Raw genomic sequence first — 12,085 nt, forward strand, 5'->3', positions numbered from 1 at the left:
GTTTGAAAATGGTGGGGGGAAGATGTTCAGTGATCCACACTGATTCCTCACTGTGCTTCACACATGAAGTGGGGGCTCCCAAAAGTTGAAATATTCATGTATTACTATTATTATTATTATTATTATTATTATTAGTAGTAGTAGTAGTAGTAGTAATAGTTGTAGTAGTAGTAGTAGTAGTAGTATTAGTAGTAGTAGTAGTAGTAGTAGTAGTAGTAGTAGAAATCTTCAATAATGTTATTTATTCATTTAACCTAAATTGGTACACTTATGTACTGCATTTAATATACACTTCGGTGCGTGTGGTCCAGGGTTAGATTCCTGTGGGTTCATAGTCCCGTTGTGCTTAATATCATATTGAAGACTGTATTCACGATAATAGCGGAATGAGATCTTGAAGTCAGAAGTAAAGGCGCATGAGAACCGATGTGCTAACCAAGCATTAAACCTACGAAGCTGAAGCGCTCCACCTGGCCAGCCATAAATTTCCACGAACTGTAGAGTCAGAGTATAGTTTTCATTATTATTTATGAAATTCCCGTTTCTTTGTTAAGTATTTATTTCTTTGTAGACATGAAATTTGTATATTACGATGGTTTTAAAATTGAGGTCCACGTTTCATATAGCCTTGGTGCCAGAAAGTGACGTCGAACTCAAACTAATATTTCCTTTCCAGTGATTTATAACACGAATAAAAGGTGCTCACGAATCCCTTTTAGTTGGTTGGTTGGAGTTACGTCCTTTCCAGCACCGAGGTTATATAAGACATGGACCCATAGTTTCACGAATCACTTGTACACAAAACAGGCAGTACATTCATTCTGACCTCACATCTTTTATTTTGATTTCACTTTTTTCTCACACTTCGTGTCTCGAATGTAAATTAAGGGGATGCGGTGGCACAGTGGTAGAGCGTTCACCTCTGGTGCTTGGGGTCCCGGGTTCGATTCCAGCTCCCGCCAAGTGAATTTTGTGGTGGACAAACACCGTGTGCGTGGGTTTCCTCGGGGTTCTCCCGTTTCCTCCCACTTTCTTCAGTCCACCATTTCATTCATTTCTCATCATCACCGTCTCCATTAGCATAGCCGGCATAATCGTGAGACGTAAAACTGAAAGATCTCGAATGTAAATTGAGTAGTAGTTCTGAAACCACTTTAAACATTAGGCGCTGTCCCAATCAGCCTGGGCGCTGGAAAGGGACACTAAATACAAATCAATCCAAACCAATAACACACTACATTACTGATATATAAATCGCTCTGTAATAATTTTTAATTAATCTGTTGTGAATGGGCTACTTATTGGCACAAGTTTTGAGAGAGGAGAGACGCTCCAGTACAGAACAAGGAAAGCATTATGCTATGGTACGGCTGTTTCTGTTATGTATTGTTCCACTGTGTAATATTAAAATCAGCATTCATATATCTTAATAATAAATATGTACAGTACATCCTAACAATAAAAACGGAAAATTACTCTAATTAGCTCTGTAGAAAGGAAGCAGAATTAAAGTAAAAATGAAGCTAGAAATCTTAATTAAACTGCAACATCGAACAACAACAAAATTTGATACCTATAATAAATATATAATAGCTTTCTACAATATTTCACGATTCGAAACATGTGAAAAACTTCATATCAATGTCTCGCACGGGATGTGAGCGCTCTGCCACTAAGCCAACGTGCACTCTATACTATATTTGTAATTTTGCAACTGTTTGTTCATCTCAAGGAAACAACTGCAGAAAAAGCAGGAAAAAAGAAATGTGTCAATAAGAAAACTGTCAGCCTCAACCATCCTCATCGACTCTTCTTCGACTGGTCATAAATAAGCCCATACTGAGTCTGGTATCGGCTTATTACGGCGTATCGGCATCGGACAAACATTGTACATGAAGAGAGCAAATGAACTTTCATTTTCTTTTGGATAACTCCAAGTCTACGCTAGAGGATAAAGGTCTTCATATTGTTACAACTAAACTACTTTTTCTGAGCAGGCATGCATTTAAAATTGTTTGTCTGAAAATTTTCATTGTACATATATTTTCATATTAAGGTGTCCCCCCCCCTACTGATTTTGGTGGGAGGGAAATGCAAGCAATGCCGGATCCAGGATTTCTTGAAGGGGGGTGCACAAATAACTACCACTACATTTGATTTAAATTTTAAAGTTTTTAAATGCCCTTAGGCATCTGTGGTGTGAATGAGGAATGTTACTTTGTTCAGCGAATCCTTTTCCTTCAACCTTCAGAAAATCGATTTAAATTAGAGATGGCCACATTTTTTCGAAAAATACTTTTTCGAAAAATGGCTTTTTCGAAAACGAAAAACGAAAAATTTTTCGGAAAACGAAAAACGAAAAAAATTTCGAAAAACGAAAACGAAAGAAATTTCGAAAAACAAAAAAATCGAAACAGAAGGACAAAGTTTGGAGATGGAGCACGAAGGGACGAAACGAAACTGAAGAGAAATTTGAAGTTGCGAAAGAGCAACATTTCCTTCCCTGCCTGGTTTGATTGAAGTTATAAACAAAAGAAAAGAAACGCATCATTACATACAGATAAGCTTTACTCCCTGACTGAAATTGAATAGTATCTTATTTCGCTGATGCGGCGTGTTCTAATCGTAATAGCTATTTGAGACTGCTTTTAGCTAGCTATCTCGTACTCGCCTTTGTTGATACGGTACGTGGTTTCGTATTCGCTGTGACTGAATATTTTGTTAACAATAAAATATTGTTGTTTAGAGAAAGGACACGTGTCCTACGATATCAACACTTCTGATGTGTTTATTGGCCTAGTGGGAGAAGCATTAGTTCGTTATGAGGAATACCCAACCGACGTACATTATATCAGTTACCAACACAGAGCTTGTTTCGAATTATATAAGAGAACTGCAAGAAGAGATATTTCGGGAAGTATTTACAATGGGAAAGTCGAATCTATGGGGACATTTCACTCGTGAAAAGGGTGGTGTTTCTTCAAAATGCAATTACTGTCGATGTATTATCCACAATCGAAATTCAACGACTGGCTTGTGGTACCATTTAAGATCACGACACGTTGGTGTTATACAGGAAACATCAAGACAGCAGTCACTGGAAGAGATTATTGAGGCCGAGGGTGATCCAGAGATGGAGCCACAAAAGAAACAGAGGTAAGTGATTGTACATATCTATTGGTGTCATTTGAATCTTCTACCCTCCTCCCCAAGTGGGGTAGATAAGATTTATTTAGAGGACACTCGTGTTTAACACTCTTAGGGTAAAAATGAAAAATAATGTGACACGAACACACTCTTGTAACTTTTAGAATCTATCTATTAAAATGCTACAATAGCAATTAAAAGCGCCTGAGCTCCAACCTATAACTTTGGCTATCAAATCTTTCATTTACGGTTATGTATGATTTCACGTTTAACAGATACGAACATTTTGAGTATTTGTACTTTAAATAGTCTAAATTAGTTAACTATCTCTCTTTCATAAAGTTTATGATATAAAATTATTGTTCAAACCCTTTGTATTTTAATAAGCCTTCTCTAAAACCAATGCATGTGAATTGTGCTTCCATCTTCCGAGTTCTTTTAAACTATGTTTATATGTTTGTGGTCAATCCTTTCGACAATGAGATCTCGGAAACTACAGGCTCTAGAAAGATGACGTTTTCACTTATCGATTAGAAATTTTGCGTAGATTGTCCAGTTCTAATTGAATATTTTTTTAAAAAAGCATGGCCATTATTTATTTATTACATTTTAAGGGTACACTAAAAGCGTTGAAATTAAAAAAAAAAAAAAAACTAAAGCATCATATCCTATGCGTTATATTCCAACACCACAATGTTGTATATTGGGGTTGTATGTGTCTCAGGATTTTGTTCCATGGCCAAATAATAGTGAAAAAGGAAGGATAACAATTTCTCCATCCCAACATAACTGTAGTTGTATACAGGTGTTGTATATCTCTCAGGCGTTTGCTTCATGGCCAAATGGTAACAAAAAACGAAGGATGACCATTTCTCCAGCCTAAGATGAATCTTTATTGTTTGGAGTGTTTTGCCCAATGAACACCATATATCACTGACATTATATTTCATTGTGTATGTAATGTATTTGCTTATTACATACTGCATACAAAAAGAAAGAAAACACTGATCATACATGAATTAGGAACTTCAACCGGAAGTAGGCTCAAATCTTCCAAACTGTGCGAGATATTGAAAAAAATAATCGAAAATAATCTCTCATTTATGGTACTCCTTGCCGATTTTTATCAAGACGTCTTTCACTTGTAAAGGGACATATATATAGATGTTGTGAGGAATAACAAGGAAATTCATCCTCATATGTGAATCATGGGCTGTGTAGAGAGCGCAGGTTCAGCTAGTCATATATTAATAATCTATCGTGTTCTTTAAACAGGTATCTAGCAATTACAAGGTGAGGCTATTTTGTGAGGTCACTGTAGAACAAAGAAATAAAAATTGCATATTTATTGATTATAATGAGTAATGTTAGGAAATGCCTCCAGAAAAAGTTGAAATAGACCTAACTGAAGTACAGAATTGAAGTTCCCTCTGCAATAACAATGTAAGTGAAAAAATGGAGGTTTTGAGTTACACAGCTTTTATACTTAACGTGCAACGTAGTAATTAATAGTAGTAAATCTGTGTGTATATGCCTATGGAAAAAAGTGGTGTAGCAAGTGGTCTGTGCTTTGGAGCATAAAATAGCGAATACCAAAATTGCGGAATAATACATAACACAGGTGGAAAGTGACCATGTACCTTATTATGGCATATCGTTAATAGTTATGGAAAGAAAAAGGAGAGTGGGAACACACAACGACTTGCGTAACAATGTTAATATACAGGGTGAGTCAAAAGTCCTTGGACACCTGCATAAGTGTGAAAATCGACGGGAAAAGTAAAAAGTGATGATGGGAACAGAGGTTTGATGAGAGGCCACAACTTTTGGAGTATATATCATTCATGGCCGCCATCTTAAAATTCGCCACTTTGGATTCAAGTCAATTTTTTTTTTAAATGGGAAGGCGGTGTATGACACATCAAATAACACTAGCTTGAGCTCAAGAATTTAGTGGTGTAATTTGTTTTTTCTATCTTGTACAGTTTAGAAGTTATTAATGTTCAAAGGTGGGAAATTACCTTGATACTGACCCAGTTCTCTGTTTGTTCCAGGTGATCTAAAATGGGTCTGGCACGTGAACAGAAGATCAAAATCATCCTTATAACAGGGGAACGCAGCTACCGAACAATAGCAGCTGACTACAACAGACGGCACCCAGACAGAGAACCGGTATCGCACAGCACGGTGGCTCACGTGATCACCAAATTCCGGGAGACGGGCTCTGTTCAAGAGTGGCACGTAATGGGCGACCAAACACTGTCACCAATGATGAAACTGCAACGGCGGTTGTTGCGTTGTTTGTGAAAAGTCCTAAACGAAGTACTCGTCGTGTGTCCCTAGCATGTGCAATAAGCCAATCCTCCGTTGTCCGGATATTGCACGCCAATCAGTGGCATCCTTACAAGCTGCACATGCAACATAAACTGAACGAGGATGACCCTGATCGCCGGTTGGCGTTCTGCATGTGGGCTACTGAACAACACGAACTAGATCCCGCGTTTGCCAAGGGCATACTGTTCAGCGACGAGGCGTAATTCACTTTGAACGGGAAGGTTAATTGACATAATTGCCGATACTGGTGTGACGCAAATCCGAACTGGGTTACCCGAGTCGAGAACATAGTCCAGCGAAGGTGATGGTGTGGTGTGACATATGGGACACCCACACCATTGGGCCATTTTTCATTTACAACACCTTAACTGCACCACAGTATCTGATGCTGCTGCAGGACCTTGTGTTCCCTGCCACACTGAACGCTGACGGCATTTTCCCATCTTATTTTCAGCACGATGGAGCCCCTCCACACTATGGACTTGGTGTCCGTGAATGATTGGATTAACAACTGCCAGTGAAGTGGATTGGTCGCCGTGGTCCCGTTGAGTGGCCACCAAGATCCCCTGACTTAACGCCCCTTGATTTTTATCTATGGGGACATCTTAAGCAGATAGTGTATGCTGAGACAATCTGTGATTTGAGACACCTGGAGGAACGCATTCAACAAACCTGTGACCAAATTTCAGGAGACATTCTCCTCCGTGTGCAGTCAGAGAGTTTGCGGCGACTACAGTTGTGCATTGCACGGGATGGACAACACGAGCTTCCACATCCTTCTTTGAGTCCTTGATTCCCGTTTTGACTAGTTTCTTGAAGTAGGGCAGAAGGATGTTCATGGTGGTGCCTACACCGAATAGACTTTTTCCCCTACACCACTATACGTTTCCGAAGCAGATATATTCCATGTGGGGGCTTTTTTACATTCTTTAGGGAAATTTTCACCCTCTCCCTTTTGCCCAATTACTAGTAAATAAATAAATAATTAAAAAAAACATTCGGATTTAAATCCGAATCCGGCTAGCCGGAATTCGAATTATTCAAAATCCGAATTTTTGACAGCACTGTTTTCATTTCAACATTAACATCTTGCAGCCTTTTATTGCCAGAGTTCACGATTCTCCTTTTCCTTTCGTCCCTTTTGCTTCTGTCGTTCTTCTTCAACTGCTTTGATTCTGTCAATTTCGAAAAAAAAAATCAAGTATGTATCCGTACCAGTGTTTTCATTTAAATCGACTCTTGCTAACAAAGATACATACACACGTTGCGTCGCCTTCTCGTATCTACCAGTGCTTGCTTCACTAGCCACAGACAGTGGCGCCTTCTGTTTTCTGCATCGGAAAACGGCGACTCAATACCGATGAATACTATTTTTCCCACAACTGACGCTTCGAAAATGCACTAGAAGCAACGGAAAAGGAAAGTAACCTCCTCGTTTTTCTGTTTTACCAGGAATCGAGGTAACTCCACTCACCTTGTTATTGCAGAGGGCTCTTCAATTCATTACCTTGATGTTCTTTATCTTTTACTTTCGAGCGACGAGAGGAGGGAAGAATTTATGATAATCGTGAAAAAATCGAATTCAAAATGTCAACAGGTTTATACGTTTCATAGCCCCTACATACCGAATAAAAGGTACAGGCCATCCAATTAAATTTTCTCGCTCCAATACTTTAAAATATTGGAAGGAAATATTTTCTTGTGAAGTTAAGAAAAAAAAATGATGTTTTCGGGAAATTTCGTCCGAAGAAATCTCACCACAACAGTAAATTACCCCTTGTGGATACCGGTATTCTCATGGAAGTAACTTATGCAATGTTATAGGAATATTCATTTATGAAATATGACCAAATTAGCCTGAGTCGTTTCTAAGAAAGTGTTCTGAAAATAATTTCACCCCAAGAGTAAATTACCCCTTGGGTAGATTTATGTAAGAAGTAATTTATGCAATATTATAGAATTATTAGTGAAATCATATGTATATTACCAAATTCGCCTGAATCGTTTATAGGAAATCGTCCGAAATAAACAAACAAGTAAATAAATAAATAAATAAATAAATAAATAAATTAATTAATTAATAAAAGGTACGGTCTACCGCATTAAACTTTCTCGCTCTCACATCTTAAATTCAACAATATTAAGTTGTCATTATTATAGAAACATTTATCTGTGAAGTATGTACAAAATTATAATACGCGTTTTAGGAAAACTGTATCTAATGAAACATCCAAGAAGAAACTACCTCCATGGATTTTTCATATGTATGTATCTATGTAAATATGTAAAGTATGTATGTGACCATACTCCTCAACTTGGCAACGGTTTTTTAGTGTTGGTGGCAGATATTTTTATTTTTATAGACTTTCTCGTCAGTTCGACATCAACAAAGAATATTGCAGTTTTCTGTACAGAAAATGAAATAAGGGCTTCCGTGTTTTATGTACGAGAGTACATTCAAGCATATGGGCTAACAAAATTTAAAATAACTCCTTTCTTTTTAATTATATGTATATATAAAATACTGACTAGGTTCGAGGAGCCCCCTTGGGATGACTTGTAATCTAAAATAACTTGTGATTTCTAAGGTTAAGCTTATGGCTTTTAGCTAAACGGAAACATTATCTTATCAAAACCAACTTTCGGCACATACGGCTTTTACCTTCGGATAGTAAGGAAATGTTCACTGTTACTTTGCATATGGAGCGACTTCTTACCCATCCTAACTAGCGGAAATATACATTTAATTAAAAAATCGTAATACCTTATTGAAGTGCTCAATTAAAATTTTATCCTTTGCCTTTTTCAATGGGTCCTTTGGATATAGAGGTCGCTGAGGATATTTTTCTTCTAGAAAATCGGAAATGATTAGGCTCTCATAGATAACATTACCATCGACCACCAACGCCGGAACTTTACCCAATGGGTTCATCTCAAACAACCAGTCTGGCTTCTCTGTGAGATTCACGTTCACAACATCGTACCTAAAAAAGATAAAATATGTACCGAATTAGTTCCGTTATCTATATATATAAAAGAGAACGTACAAAATCCTTTGTCCGCTCATCACGCTAATACGGCTGAACCAATTTCTTTCATTTTTGGGGGGTTATTAGGATTTGGACCCTAGATGTTTTTTATCATATCACTTTAATTTTTAATTACCAGTGTCTTGAGATAATTGACCATTCAAGTGTCCATAACGTACAAATCCTTTGTTATTAGTTCATCATAGGTAAAAATAAACGTATTTATATGCAACCCGCATGACCGTGTCACTCGGCGGGTTAACATAAATGACAGGCGATATACAGCGGAAAATAGCTTGAATCTTCTGTTTAAAATTTTTTAATTGATTTGCTTATTTTTACAGACACTTTTACAATATGCCAGCACCGGGATGACCGCAGCGAAGCGGGGCGAGTTAACATAAATGACAGGCGATATAATGTTAAGATTTACTGCAATCTTCTATGGTTTTTATCATATCACTTGAAAGCGAAAAAGTAAAAATTATCTAAGTAACAAAGTTTATTGCGTTCCGGGGTGACCGCAGCGAAGCGGGGTGAACGCTGCTAGTAGATCAGAAAAATATTTCAAGTGTATCTTTAAGATTACTTAAATATAAGATACTTCCTAGTACACACTAAGTTTTCAAACTAAACACAACAAGATACTAAGCAAGGCTATGTGAAAAATATATAAAAACACAAGCACGTAACCGTTTCAATACACTAGCAGTGTATTCATTATACTTTCACTCTTTCTGGCTACTTCGGAGTTGGTCACATCTTACATATTTTCCGGTTTTCAAGTTTCGTTGAATGATATTGAATTCCTGATTGAACATTGTTTTTTTTTTCCCTTTCTTCATTACTCTATATGTGGAATTACTTTTTTCTGATTTTTTAAAATAAATAAGAAATTTAAGATTGATTTTATTATCCATAAGTAGAAGTTTTGCTTTGTTATAATTAAATATAAACTAATTATTTGCTGAGCAAAACTATATATTTTCATTAAAATTCAACACGTGTTACATTTCGCCAACATCAGACATTATGTGATACAAGATAACTGTACAATCGTATACAACAGCTAAGATGGAAAGTTTGGGCGAAGAAACAGAAATTATTAAAAGAATGTTGAAGAAGGTGGGAGACATATCAACCAGAAGAGTCTTCTCTGGTTGTGAAAGTCGTGTGTTAACGCCCAACGAAAAATGAAGAAAAGAGTATTTTAATTTAATTAAACGGATCGTCAGAACTAGTGATTTTTTTTTATTTTTTATTTTTAACGAGGAAGAATCAACTGTTGAAATGCAGAAGAATCGAGAAGTGATGTGCGATCCCCGTCATGATATGAGGAGGCACCTCTGCGAGTAAGTCGTTGGCAGCGCTTTGGCTGAATTTTCACTGCTTTAGAAGACTCATTCTGCGCATGCGCTTCGTATTTCCCACCTCGTGCTTCTGTGATCCAAGGCGTTGGTTAGGAAACCAACGTATTGAGTTTTCTGCTTGTCTCAAGCGTTGCTAAGTCTGTAGATTTATCAGTGGATGCAAAGATAGCAATACGGACTTTTTTTTTTGGGGGGGGGGGTGTATGATCTACGCACTTTTTTTATTGTTAAACATATCGTTCAATTCATAAGTTAAGGGTGCAATTGACTTCTTGCTAAAATACATGTAAGGAATACGGGGAAAAGAAATATAATTATATTTTTTTCGATCCAATAAAGTTGCGTTCGCAGGATCAGTTGTATACATTAAACAAAAATCTGGACGTTAAGCTACAAAACGGTTGTCCATTTCTCTTTCCCTGATTTTAATTAACTTTGTCGTTAGTGGGTCATCCTCAAGACTTACGTTTTCGGGCACTCTATTACTGTTTCTAAAACAGTAACCCAGAGGTTTCTAAGCAAAGAAAGACGACCCGAGCTGGAATTCAAGTACTAATTGTAAGTAAAAATTAAGTTTCATATTTTGAGGTTATGGACTATCCTAACTATATATAACTCTACATGAACTGGCATAAATTAAAGGGGTACTTCCGGTTGACGTGGAAAGTTGAAATTCGGCATGAGTATAGGTTTCCGGGACTAACACACAGGAAAATTGCCAAAAGTGAACATTTTTAATTTTTAGGGGTCTAAAGGAACAATGAAGAAATTCCCCATGTTATATATGTGAGCCCTTTTGGACTTACAATCTCATGTTTTAGGTACTTGGAATTGAAATAAAAACATCAAAATTTACTTATATAATGATTATAATTAAATTATTCCTTACATAATAACATCCTCCTTGATTCATCTTTATAATTTGCAGACTAAATTGTTAGAAGAAAATTGCTATTTATAGGTTGGCGTATTATGGAGAGACGGTCATGGTTCCTTACTTTCGAAAATTGCGAGAACTTCCAGGCACATACTATATTCAAGAAACCGATGGGTCGACAAAGTATAGTCACTATTAAATACTCGTATGTCGAATGCAAATGCTACTAAAATAGTTATGCGTAAATTGAGGTAAATTCATCACATCATTTTCAGCAGTAAAAAAAATGTGGATGAGCCCATCTTTGCTTCTGGGGAGTGGGGTTTCCCCTCTAATTTCGCGTATGGTTGGGAGGGTTAACATATTTTTCCTTTCTTGCCAACGCCCTAACATCCACGTCAGGAGACGACACTGATATCAACATACAGAAAAGGAAGCAAGAGACTACTGGAAGTAATAAGGGAGAAAAGAAGGAAGAAGAGAAAAGAAGAGCAAGGGACATTGATGAAGAAAAAAAGGAGAGATATACAAAATTCAGTGCAGCGAGTGTGATACGTGTTATATTGGAGAAACTGGAAAGAAACTTAGAGAACGTATAAAACAACATAAAGATGATGTTAGGTTAGAGAGGAACAAAAATGCGGTCTACAAACACATAAGGGGCACGGGACATGCAGTAAATTGGAAAGAAGTGAAAATTCTAGGCTATGAAGATAGAAGCATTGTCAGCAAAGGGAAGGAGGCATGATGTATTGAAATGAAGGGTAATAAAGTAATGAACTGGAACTCAGGACTTAACATAGCCCAACAGTGGAATAAATTGTCACAAAAGCTTAAAGTATAAAATGTGAATATATATATTGATTGTTGTACATGTTATATATGTGTATGTGTGTGCATATTTAGGTGTAATAGTGTTTAATGTCTATTTTTTAATTTTATATATATATGTGTGTGTGTGTGTGTGTGTAATTACTAAGTTAATTAATTGTTAGTTTAAATTAGTTAAGATCGTTATTTTGTGTAATTAGCAACAATAGAATGCATCTATATAGAAATTTTCAAATAAGTATAATTGAAAGGGATTTGCTGCTGCCAGTAGCCAATCAGAAGAAAGATATCTTAGCTGTTGTATACGATTGTACAGTTATCCTGTATCACATAGTGTCTGATGAAGCCAAAGAGTTAGTTGGCGAAACTGTAACACGTATTGAATTTTATTGAAAATATATAGTTTTGCTCAGCAAATAATTAGTTTATATTTGATCTTATTAATTTCTTCAAATCTGTTTAAATGTTATTACTTCATTAATATTGCATCTGTAATA

General features: G+C 36.5%; 1 protein-coding gene across 1 annotated transcript in view; it reads right to left on the reverse strand.

Moving 5' to 3' along the window:
* Nucleotides 1-12,085, reverse strand: part of LOC145673813 (pyrimidodiazepine synthase-like) — a 128,508-nt gene that overhangs the window by 92,646 nt on the left and 23,777 nt on the right. Inside the window, exon 3 of the mRNA XM_081743579.1 lies at nt 8,246-8,465. Within this exon, the coding sequence (XP_081599705.1) occupies nt 8,246-8,465 (220 nt within the window). The remainder of the gene's footprint in view (nt 1-8,245; nt 8,466-12,085) is intronic.

This window comes from Thermobia domestica, chromosome 17, assembly GCF_964235325.1.
Source record: "Thermobia domestica chromosome 17, izTheDome1.hap1.1, whole genome shotgun sequence".
Lineage (NCBI taxonomy): Eukaryota > Metazoa > Arthropoda > Insecta > Zygentoma > Lepismatidae > Thermobia > Thermobia domestica.